Source organism: Solanum stenotomum, chromosome 4 (genome assembly GCF_019186545.1).
Source record: "Solanum stenotomum isolate F172 chromosome 4, ASM1918654v1, whole genome shotgun sequence".
Lineage (NCBI taxonomy): Eukaryota > Viridiplantae > Streptophyta > Magnoliopsida > Solanales > Solanaceae > Solanum > Solanum stenotomum.
In genome coordinates, this window is record NC_064285.1 from 3,556,847 (window position 1) to 3,570,318 (window position 13,472).

A 13,472-nucleotide genomic window follows, 5' to 3' on the forward strand; every position below is an offset into this window, starting at 1 on the left:
GAATATTTTTATTAGTCATGAATATTAAAATAAATAAATTAGAAAAAAATGCTTACCTCTTGTTGTTGTTACTGGCCAACACTAGCATACCCTTATAACCCAGAATTGTCAATCCAAAGCAAACAATACTCAAAACATAAAAAAAATGAACTCAAAGTCATTCAATAGATTAACAATAAGAGATTAGTGACAATAAAAATTTCTAATGAACACTATTATTCCTAAAGGTGGGTAAATCATATCATATAGTTTTGTTTGAACATACTTATTACGGTTAGGAATGTGTCTAGTAAGGAGTTCCTACTAAAATATTTTCAACCCAAACATTAAAGCATTAGGTTGTTGGTTAAAGTGTTGTTGACCCAAAGGAGGATTGTTATCAAAATATAAACAACATAATTTATATACTTAATTGAGGATGAATGAAATTATTCCAAATATAGTCTCTATATAATAATAATAATAATAATAATAATAATAATAATAATAATAATAATAATAAATATATTTTGGATACATGCATCAATAGTACATTATAATCATGTCAAGAGAGTGTAGACTAATATATACAATGCCTTCTTAAATATATTTTTTTTATATACAAACTCAAGAGCCATGAGGCATATACATATTAAAAGAAAATTTTGTTCATTACATAAACACACAAATCAATTTCTTTTTTGTTTTGTATTGGACTTTTTTAATTTTTAAAATCTACTTTCATTCTCTCTCTTTTTCTTTTGTTGGTGGGTGTGCATAATGAAATGATACCTTATTTAATTTATTGAACTTATTGAAATTTTAAAAAAATAAATCATTTTATTAGTTATAGTTACTAGTAAAGTTCAATTTTTATGCTTATGATTTTAGAGTGTTTTACCTTGGTTGATAAGATGCAATATAGTAGGGGCAGATTTATAATTGAATTTATTAATTCATGAAAATTCACTAATTTTGATTCAAAGTCTATATTTATTTATTAAGATCAAAGTTGTTGATGTTGGATTGTAATAACCATATTGACAAGAATTTATCTTTACTTAATATTATATAATTAATTTATTCAGAATCTAATAAGCAATGAAATTATAGTTCAAATCTATAAACTTAATAATATTAATCTATCCTTAAATTATAGCCTCTTTTGATGATTTGAACAATATATAGGATTTAGCTTGTTCAATTGTGTTGCAACATAGACCTTAAAATCACTTCTATTTTTTAAAATGTTAGATCTTCATACTATATTATTCGCGCTTCATGAGTTGATTTTTGAAGCTGAGTTAGTAACTCAGTTCATTATACTTTTTCTAATTTAACGTATGATTAAAAAATATTTCAACTATGGTATGACGGAGATATCCACGTAGGATCAATCATTGGCCACATAGATCCTGTTCATTTAGCAAACCAAATGATAAAACGACATCGTTTCATGGTTCATAAATGTTACAAAACAATATCATTAAAAAAAATTACAATATCATAAAAGACCACCGCCAAAAATGTCAGTCATTCACGTGGACTTCTTCTGCATTAACACTTATATATTAAGATTCGATTAAATTTAAATTTATTTATTGCGTAACTCATTTTTTGAACAATACCTCTAACATGATTTCTTCCATTCTCAAGAGTTCAAGCCGAGATATCCTATTAAGAATGAAAAAAAGATTAATAGTTCTTCACTTGGAATCACACCCTCCATGTTGGGTGGAATAATTGAGATTTTTTGTGGCTATTAGTATAGAATTAATATTAAGTAAATTATATTTTTATTTACTTAGTTATATTCTTAACACAAATTATTACATTCATAAACGGAAGTAGATTTACAATTTCTAGAACATACCTGCATTACTTATAAAATATGAGGAAAAAAGAAGTCTGAAGTGAGAATATATCCGTAGCTATTACTTTAAAAAAATAACTCAATATTCAATTAAGTGTATCATCAACTTTTTTGAATCATAAGGGCTATAGTAGTCTTAATAATATTAGATTAATTCTAAAAAATTCACACGTAAAAACACATTCACTATATAAAAACATGGTTATGAACTTTTATTATTTCTCTAGTAGTACAACTTGCATGCTATATATAAACTTAAACTTTATAATTATATATCATAAGAAGTGACTCTACTTTTTAAAACAAAAGTACAAGCCCAATTGGAAATGCACCATCACCGAGAGTTAGTTGAGTTATGAAAATCCCTTGAGAGAAGGAACACTTTTCTAAGCAAAGAAAACGCCTCTCTAAAAGAAAAACTTTTTCTTCTGTATTTGATATTATCCTTTCTATTTTACTACCCCACACGAATTTATACTAAAAACAAGAACTCATTATTGAATATTTGTCACTCAAACATAACTATCTAGATATCTAGGGTTGAACACTTTGATGACAAGGGTAATAATAATTACTACTTAATGACATTGGCATATGTCTATTAATTTCAACTTTTTCAAGAGATTGAACTTGCTTCTTCAAGAATTTCATGTAATGAATTGCTTCATCTAACATTGATGCTGTGTCCATTTTTGTTCCACCTGGTACTAATCTTTGTAGTATCCTTATTTTTTCACTTATCTTTTCTCTCCTATGGCGCGCCGCCACGCTTTGAGGGTCGCTCGATATCTTCACGTTCCTTCTCTTGGGCGCTTTTACTGATCGATGATCCACAAATAATATCCATGTAGAAAAAATAACCAATATTGATATCAAGATATGGTTAACAATGAGAATAAAAAAGTCAACAAATATCTCGACTTTCACATCAACGAAAAAACCACTAGTGCAAATAGAAATTGATGTTCATTGATAAAAGATTGGTTGATATATTTATGTTCCTTCTCTTGGTGCTTTTACTAATCAGCCAGAAATAATTAATATTCACCATAAATAACATGGAAAAATAACCAATATCTATCAAGATATCATTAAAAATGAGAATAAAAAAAAAAGAAACAAGTTAACATATATCTTGATTCTCACATAAATAAAAAAAAAAACCACTACTAGAAAAAACAAAAATTAATGAGGATTGACGAGAGGGAGTTGCTCGGATGGTAAGCATCCCTCACTTTCAACCCGAAGGTTGCGAGTTTGAATCACCAAGAGAGCAAAAGGGGTGGGAGCTCCTAAAGAGGAAAAAAATAATTAATGAGGGTCAAATTCAATAGTCAAACAACAAAATTTGGTGATAATCCCCAATAGTAAATTAGCAACACATTAAAAAGACAAATTAGTTAATGGCTGTTTTCATTTTTTGATAGTGGTATGAATGGAAAGATGCCATGAACTATCAAGCCTCTAAATGCAAGTTGCACCTAAAGTCATTAGCCTGAGGGCACGTTTATCTGAGCGTCACGGAAATATAGATAGAACCACACACAAGGACAACAAAATTCTTACCTGATGATGGATCGATTTGAATTGGTTGCATTGCAGCTATTCTAAAAATCATCTCTCTCATAGCCACCATAGAATTTCGCTTCAATGTATGTGAAGGAAATGTACTCAAATGCGAGGCAATGGATACTTGTTCTTTATAGTTACCTTTAACAGAAGTACTCCACTTCCCATTACTACGACTCGAATTTTCCAAAAAAGGAAGGGTTATTGAAGATTCTTGATGAATTATTTGAGGAGATCTAGAGTCATTGAATGGAATGGTAGATGATGGCACATTGTTCAAAAATGTGGATGGTGAATTATGATGATCGATAATTTCAAAGAAATTATTACGATTAATATTATTATTATTGTTGTTGTTGTTATTGCTTCGTCGTGGACTATAGTCCAACATTGGCATTTCATTTTCCATTTGCATCATGAACATTTCCATTTGATCTTCACAAGGTGAGGATTTGAGCAAGTCAATATTATCCATATATATGACTTTTTCTCCTTTATAGAGTAAAGAAAAGAAAAAGATTATTGATGTTTGTTATTGGAAAGAGCAGAATGTACGCAGATCGAAAGTTTGATGATAATTAAAGCAAAAGATCTAACAACTACTATAGTCTATTTGATTTTTTTGGAGATGAAATATTGAGAGGGAAATAAAATAGTGATATATATTGGGAACGGACTATAATAAAGCTCATTGGGAATGCTATATATAACAACTTGTAAGGAAATTATTATTATTATTGTTATTATTATGATTATTATTATTATTATTGATTATATAGTACGCTGTTTTAATATTTTATATTATATACTGATGTAGCACTACGAAAGTTGGTAAACCCTCCGTCCACTTTTACTTTTAAATTTTATATACTAAAAAAAATTGTCCACTTTTACTTGTTGAATTTGAAAAATTATATCATTTTATTCTTATTTTACCTTTTATTATTAAATATAATTCATATCATAATATTTAAATAATTTATAATAATTAATAAAAATAATATAATAAAATAATTATTTTATCTATTGCTTTGTAAGAGATATCACTACTAAAATATAAGGAATTAACGGTGGATAAAATTCTGTTGTTAAACAACAAAAATTGTATGTCAATCCATTTAGCTATGAATTAGTGATAGATTATAAAAAATTCAATTGGTTAGAAGTTTTTTAACAACGAATTAATTTAGGATTATCCATAAATTTTGTAGTTAATTTTATGTTTTTCTATAGTAAATATGTCAATTAAACATGAATAAATAATTATGGACGGAGGGGAATAAATATCTACCACACTATACTCTAAAAAGACACTATACATTCTTCTTTCATTTTAATTTATGTGATATAATTACTTTTTAGTCTGTTACACTTTATATATATATAACTTGAAATCATTTTTGAATATGTAAGTCAGAGAACATTACCTTTATAATATTCGAAGCATCTTTGACTAACTAAAAATAATTGGAAAATTACTCTCCTCTGAAGAAAATTATATTTCCAAAAAAAGAAAAGCTACTCTTTATCCCTAATTACTTGTCCACTTTTGAATTGACACAATTAAGAAAATAATTAATGACATAGTGAATTCATCATTTTACCCCTATTAATTATGAAGTGGATGAAAAGTTCTACATTTCTCAAAGTAATTAGTCATTTAATTGAGGATATAATAGGTAAAAAGAATTTATCCTTTCTTAATTTGTCAAAATGGACAAGTAATTAGGAACAACTATAAAAGAAAAAATGGACAAGTAATTAAGAACAGAGGGAGTAAAGATCACCCAGGGACGGCTCAACGTAATTGGGGGCTTAAAGCAAAATTTCAATTGAGGCCTAACAAATTTCATATATATTTATTTTAAAAATTATTTTTATAACTATTTAGATGCAAATTATTACTTAATTATTTTTATAAATGATTTTTTCGAGTACTTCTTTTTATTTAAAATGATTAGTTTTAGATAAAATTTTATCAATTAACGTTGAAAAATATTATTTTATTAAAGCAATCATTATATGAATTGTTAGCACAATTCTATAAGCAATAAGTTTGACAAACTTTAAGCAAAAATGAGTTTTAAAAAATAAATATTGTGAATGTTAAAAAAGAAATATAATATATATATATATATATATATATATATACTTTTTATTATAAATAATTAATTTTTTTAATAAAAAAATAACATATAATTTGTTCTTGATAAAAATTTGAGGCATTCCAAAATTGGAGGCCTAAGGTACATGCCTTAACTTTTATAAGGCAGAGCTGCCCTGAGATCACCTGAAAAAGGTACGAAAAATGAAAACATTTTTTTTTAATAATTTATAATAAGAAATATATAGAAGCCCACCATCTGGGATAGGTCAGATCTACATAAGTGCTTTTGATGCATTGAACGGTATAAATATTACTACCAAAATTAATCTACATTCATGGAACAATGTACAGTCTAAGTTTTTGCATTTAAGTATTACAGTTCTTGCATCTCAATTTATATGATTTTATTCGAAAAAAAGTCAAATGTTATTTAAGTCGCAACTTTTTTTCATTTGTAAAAGAAGAGTAGCTTAGTGTACAAAATATATCGTGTAAGTAAGATCTGGGGAAGGATTACACCTTAAAAGATGTGATGTAGATAATTTATCATAATACAAATATTAGTTACGGCTTTCACTACTCAAACTTATAATCTCTAAATCTTACGAAAATAACTTTTCTGAGATTGCACTTTTTACATATTTCTAATTTTAAATATTTAAATTGTCAGTAATTATAACTTATAATATAATTTTAAAATATTAATTTTACTTTTAAAAAATATAAAAATTTAACCCTTTAAATAAAACGATACAATATAAAGTGAGACGGACTTTCTTCTAACTTAAAACCCCACTCACATGAGAGAAGTCAGAGAGATCTCATGCAGTCATGTCATGCCAGGGACGGCTGGTAAGGGTTAAAAAAAAAAGCATTGGCCTTATTTTAGGGGGGGCTATTTTTTAGTTAATTAGGTAGAATTACACTTAAAAAAAATAAAAAATTTAGAACTAAGACAATAAATGAAAATGGCATTAATGAAGTGATAGATATGACAATTACTTTTTATCTTTCCAATAAAAATTGTGTACTTTTTTTTTAATGTACAAGTTATTTTATTTTATTTTTACCTTATTCTTTTTCTATATTTTTATATATTCTATCCTCATATCTTCTTCTCTTCTATTTCTTCTCACTTTCTCTTTTCTAATCTTACATCTCTCTTATTAAAGCTTAAGAATTTACTTGTTCTATGGATAGTTAATATTTTAAATTTATAATTTTTTAATATTTTTTAAGGCCTCTAAGTTGATTGTGGCCTTAGGCCACCAACGGGTTTGAGCCGCCCTTGAGTCATGCTCACCTCATGATAATATATACCCCAATGTAAATGAGTCAACTCATTGGCGATGATACCTCTGAACTTAACACAAATTATGAATTTATTTTTGAATTATCGATAGCGCTTTAAAAACACTTATTACTTAATTAACTAAACTTAAATACATTCATGATATAGCAAGTAGTCTCAAATTCTTTTAGGAACATGAGGCTCTTAATAATAAATAGTCGAGAGCAGTATTGAAAATATATACTCCTAAATTTGACGAGAATTTAAGGGTGTATTTCACTTATGTTGTAATATCAGGGTGTATTTAAGTTTAGTTAGTCAAGTAGAAAAGTGTTTTTAAAGTTGTTAATATCAAGTATAAAACTAATAATTTACATCAAATTGAGGAATATTTTCGATAAATATGTCTTATTTTTATAATGATAGATTATAGCTGGAAATTAGCTTACATTTTTGGGAACGCATTTCGTGGAGGATTATGTTTTGCCATGACTACTAGTACTCGGCTAGGGGTGTCAAATGGACGGGTTGGGTTGAAATTGAAGATATTAAAATGGGTTGAGATAGAAATCGGGTTGGGTCTTGACCCACCCAAGTTTACTTTAGACTCAAATGGGTTGGGTTCAAATGGGCTAAAAACGGGTTGGGTCTTGACCAGCCCAATTTGACCCGATTAATCTCAATAATTTTAACATAGTGATATTTAACTTTTATAATCACAATTCGAATTTCCGCTCAAGATTTTTTTTTAAAGTAACAAATGGATAGATAAATCCTAAAAGATGTTAAATATATAATAATTCATACCTTTAATATAGGAACATATCTTAGTAAAGAGTTTTAAAACGGGTTAAAATTGGAGATTGAATTGGGCTCAATTAAGGATTTTCTTAAAATTGTTAGGCTTGAATGAGTTGAGATTGAACCCAATTCAAATTATCTTGAGTCCAACCCATAAAATTTGGGCGGGTTACCTACGTTTGGGTTCATTTTTGACACCCCTAAGTACTCCTATTAACTTATGTGTANCTCAAGATTTATTTTTTTAAAGTAACAAATGGATAGATAAATCCTAAAAGATGTTAAATATATAATAATTCATACCTTTAATATAGGAACATATCTTAGTAAAGAGTTTTAAAACGGGTTGAAATTGGAGATTGAATTGGGCTCAATTGAGGATTTTCTTAAAATTGTTAGGCATGAATGAGTTGAGATTGAACCCAATTCAAATTATCTTGAGTCCAACCCATAAAATTTGGGCGGGTTACCTACGTTTGGGTTCATTTTTGACACCCCTAAGTACTCCTATTAACTTATGTGTAAAAATCAAATTGGACATGTGGACATATTAGAAAACGAACGATATATGATAAGAAGAATATAGGTTAAAAATAATTTAAAATGAAATTGATTTTGATAATTCTATACATGAAAGATTTGGAGTCGAGACATATCAGGATTAGTGTGTCATATCACGAAAATCTATCTAACTCCGATAGCACGAGTTGAAACACCAGAATGTGATCGGATAAGACAGAGTTGAGATAAGTTCAAAGGTTCAATCAATGTGGAAGAGTTCGAGATCTCTAATAAACCATCATTGATGAACATTGTATAGATACGATCAATTCAATTTAAGATCCGATGCTAACACTGTTTCAGACCATAAAGACTTTTAAAGATTCGTCTCAAAGAAAGGAAAACACTAACCTCATTTAGAAGTTACTTACTTTCCTGGCTAATCGTTAATTTTCACGTGATATATATGAGACCACAAAATTCAAAAATACTAAACACGAATAAAATATTACTATAATTTATGAATAACGACATGACTAAAGAGACGTTATGTTTTCTCTGCAAGAGAACGGGTTCGATTTGGATAAAAAGAAGTCTGAATACACAGATTTTGTTGTTGGAACGTTGATTCTTTTTATTCATAATTATTTACTTTATATTATCGCTATTGCACTACCTTATCTTATCTTCCCCACAATCTTAACTTTCAGTCTCCTTTTTAAATTTATTTAAAATTAAATATAATGTCATCGTAATATTTAACACTATTAGATCACCTTTATGTGTTGTAATATTTCGATTGACTTACACAAACTTAATAGGATTGTTAATATGAATAACATGTAGTTATCGACGATTGATATTGTAAAAATTCTATTGTGTAAATTAAATAATGATGTCACATAAATTAGAACGAACGATTTGCTATCGAAAGTCATAAGTGGTCCTATTGTCTATCTTCTTTTTCCGCATGATTTTCTTGTCTTCAATTGTGAGCTAGGGATTGAATCATTATTGACATATTGACCAATCAAACAATCACAAGAGATTATGCATGCCACTTGTCGATCNACTGACTTTTAAGCCAGTTTGACCAGCTTAAAAGCCCATCCAAACAGGCTCTTAGGTAGGTTCGCTTTGTTCACCTCAATTTGTGTCTTATTTGAGACTAAAAGTAGATGGGATAGCTTCCACGACTCTACCATCCAATTAATTTGGTGTTCTGTTTCGAATTCGAGCTTCAGGTTCAAGAAAAATGAAGTCATAATAAAGTAACATGCGATTACATTTTAAGTAGTCATATTGTGTAAATATTTGGTACACTGATAGAGGTGGCTAATTAATAGAATTGATGGCCTAAAGCCAAACCATAAAATAAAATTTTTAGGACAAACTTTAAGTTACACTCATAACAAACATTGCAATTAAAGTAATAATACATTACAATACAATAAGCTTGTCATCGCTCCCAACATGATTTTTTCTATTTTCAGAAATTCGATCCCTAGACATATAACTAAAAATAAAGAGATTTCAACCATCCCACAGTGTCGGTATATATACACTGTCCTGCCTCTCATCAGAGAATCCATTACATCCTATATGCATTGACACATCATGTTAATATATTAGAAAGTGAAAGTTAATCAATCATAATACTTGGAAGCACACGATCAGAGGCGGAATCAAGATTTGAACTTTATGAGTTCTAAACTCTATGATAGCGAAAACAGGTGTTAGTAATTGAATTCTGAATTTAATTTTTGTATATATTTAGTGAATTATTAATACAAATATTAAATTTGAACTAAAGCTACTAAGTCCGACATGTACTCCTTCTGTTCCACTTTACATGTCTTTTTTTTACTGAACACGAAGTTTTAAAAGGGAAAGAAGACTTTTAAATTTGTGGTCTTGAACTAAAGGTTACATACATACTCGTAGACTTAAACATGTGATGTTATTCCTATAAGGTAGTATCATTAAGAGAGAAATGAAATGTTGAATCAAAAAGCTACTAAGCATAGAAAAGTGATATTCTTTTTGTTTTAGACTAAAAAGAAAAGTAAGACTCGTATCAGTATCTAGAGCTTTAGTGGCTTCAACAAGAAGCAGAACTGTAGGATCCATCAACAGAGCCTGGAAAGTTACAAATCCAAGAGAGGTGTGGTCTTCTCATAAGGGAAATTACAGGCACAAGATGGTAAAAATGACATGAATTACTCCTTTGTTTCAATTTGGGTGCTTGGTTTTGACTTGGCGAGGAGTTTAAGAAATTAAAGAAGATTTTTGAATCTTGTGATCTTAAACTAAATATATGTGGAATATACCAAAACTCTCATTAATCTTGTGGTTATAAACATGCAACGTGAAAAGTTAGAGTTAAAGAATTGTCAAAAGAGGAAAGTGACATTCTTTTTGAAACAGACTAAAAAGGGAAGTAAGAGGAACAATGTTCCCCCGTTCGAGTCACACCAAAGAAGGCTATTTCCTATAAGAACTATAATTCATAAGCAGGAACTAAGTTCTCAATGGACATTAAATGTAACTCAACTCTGAAACATGCATAAGGTGACTAAACAGATTCTCTCTCAGACGAGCAATGGTCCTTTTGATGACTGAAGAAAACAGCCATGACATATGTTACTACAGAGGATCCATTCTTATGGTAGTTGCAACAATGGGACTTTTTACAACATATTTACCACTAGTTTCATCCCAACTCAAAGATCCATAAACCAGATAATTATCTACTAACAATGGACCTTCTATCCTTAGCTTATAGTTTTGTTTTTCATACTTCTCTTTGAAAACCAACTTGTGTGGTGCAACACTAACTTTATATTTATCCATTGGGGTCAATTTTGCTGTGTATGTTGACATACCATCTCCAAGATTAGTCACTGTCCTCTGGAATTCTTGTATCCGTTTAGTATTGAAATAGCCAATGAAAGATGGATAGTTTAAGTCCAATGATGGATTGGAACAGGAATATGAAGAGGATCTTGTAATGGCTTTTATCTGTTGGGATGTGAAATCTAGACCACAGAGGAGATTTATGTAGTCTTCTGGTGTATAAGTCCGGGGTCCAGTGCCTTATTTGGATTGATATGGCCAGCTCCCATGGCTAGGGGATTAGCATTGTTGTCTCTACCGATATCTCGGATGGGCCCTTGTGTACGTGTTGTCTAATGCATCGGCTGTGGTCATCATGGCCGAGGGGATCGCAGCAGGGCTCCATTTGGGGTGTACCCCTTTCAGAAGTGCTGCTACACCAGCAGCATGTGGGCATGATATCGACGTACCAGATATAATGTTGAAGTTACTGAATAGCTCTCGAGAGTTAATTTCAGTAACCGGTAATTTCTGAGGCCACAAGCTAATATCAAGGCTCCAGGAGCCATCAGGTCAGGTTTGAGGATAAAGGGGCAACTTTGTGATGGTCCCTTGAGCTGTAGCTAGCAACTTTTGATGCTGGTTTAGCACCAAGGTGTGTCACTTGAAATTCGAGTCTTGCTTTAGGCGAAGGACTATTCTTGATGTACTCCAAAACTCTATGACCATCTTGAAAGTTCATAAACATAGCCGGGAACAATCTTTGGAGGTAGAATTCCAAGTCAGTGGTGTTTGTTATGAATACGCCACCCGAAACGTTTGAGTTTCTTACATTATACACTTGATCACTTATTGATCCATTCGCGTCATAGCAGACAACGATTTTGTATGCATTTTTCTCAAGTTCCTTCTCCTCTAGGCATGTGTTGAGAAAAACGATGGAGCTATCACTTGAAGTGGAATTCCCGGGGTAGATAAACCAGTAACTGAAACTCCATTGCCTAGAGTTAGTGTCCCAAGAAAATTGCGGTCGACTGTGCCAGCAGCAACAGTGAGAACCCAAGGTGTTCCATTATGCAAACTCTCATCATCAGGCCCATCATTTCCTGCTGAAGTGGAAACAAATATACCTTTCTCCATTGCAGCAAATGCAGCAATAGCTATCGGATCATCATATAGCGGAACCCCATCTATGCCTAATGACAAGGATAATACATCCACTCCATCCTCAATTGCCTGATCAATTGCAGCCAGAATATCAGATAGCATAGAACCTTCATCCCACAAAGCCTTGTACATTGCCACATGTGCCTTTGGTGCCATGCCTGTAGCAGCACTGGGGCCATAGCCAAAATAAGATGCAGATTCAACATGACATCTTGCAGCTGTAGAAGACGTGTGAGTTCCATGCCCTGTCTGAATTCATCCCGATGGTAATATTCGGATTGCTAGCAAGTAGGCCTTTGTTGAAGTAACGCGCGCCAATGAGTTTCTTGTTGCACAAAGAGGAATTAAATTGAGTTCCACTTTCACATTCACCTTTCCATCTTGATGGAACATCAGTCATCCCATTATCATTATAACTTTTACTCTCTGGCTAAACTCCTGTGTCCACCAAACCAATTATTACATCTCTACCATAATCTGACTTTGGCCATGCACCAGAATTGGAATTCAGGCCAAAGGAATTGAGACGTATGAGTCGTGTCAATTTTAACTGTCATGTCCCTAGTTGAAGAAAGATATCCTTGAGAATTCTTGATAACTTGTAGCTCAGAAGGAGACAGAATTGCACTAAAACCATGAATGGCATTAGTGTAAGCATATACAAGGGAATTTCTGTTACTAGCATAATCAAGATTCGAACTATCTGATACCGAAGAAAGAGTGGACAAGTACCAACTATGATGACTAGAAAAAGCTTTTGGCATGGCTGACAAATCCATATGAATTATATAAGTTTCTGACTGAGACATGGAAATTGGAAACAAGATAGAGAAGAACCATAAACACAATGCTACACAATTAGCCATATTGTTGAAAAATGAAATGGAAGTTGGTATATTTTCCTGAACATAAGTTAGTTAACTTATTTAGAGAAGTGAGAAGCCAAAGTATTCCCTTTATAACAACTTCTCAATCAGTTACCATATTTTATATATATTGAACTTACAACTTGCAAGTCAAAGAAAGCTTCTAATAATTCCCAACTCTGCTTCAATCTAAAAGGAACTGTCTTTGCCATTGCCTCATCTATCATGTCAAAGTTGCTTTAGTTACACTTCCCCCCATCCCTAAGTATACGTCATACTTTTCCTTTTAGTTTGTCCCAAAAAAATATCATACTCTATTGTGGCATAATATACTCTATCCAAATTCTGCAAAAGCTATGCGTGTTTGAGGATCCGATAAATTGTGGCAATAATTTTGGAAAGTTCAAGCAACATAAGTCATACTTCCTTATTTAGAAACACTTTAACTTGAGATGATTTATAGTCATACAGATCATACGATTC

At 30.8% G+C, this 13,472-nt stretch overlaps 1 protein-coding gene and 1 pseudogene across 1 annotated transcript; both read right to left on the minus strand.

Annotated features, from left to right (window-relative positions):
- Window positions 1-2,287: 2,287 nt before the first annotated feature.
- LOC125862645 (transcription factor HEC2-like) lies at window positions 2,288-4,093 on the minus strand. The gene is made up of 2 exons (XM_049542764.1): window positions 3,419-4,093; window positions 2,288-2,670 (listed from the first exon to the last, which is right to left on the minus strand). Exons 1-2 carry the CDS (start codon window positions 3,894-3,896, stop codon window positions 2,387-2,389), a joined length of 762 nt encoding a protein of 253 aa, XP_049398721.1. The 5' UTR covers window positions 3,897-4,093; the 3' UTR covers window positions 2,288-2,386.
- Window positions 4,094-10,474: 6,381 nt separating this feature from the next.
- LOC125862431 (subtilisin-like protease SBT3) lies at window positions 10,475-13,140 on the minus strand (annotated as a pseudogene).
- Window positions 13,141-13,472: the final 332 nt, after the last annotated feature.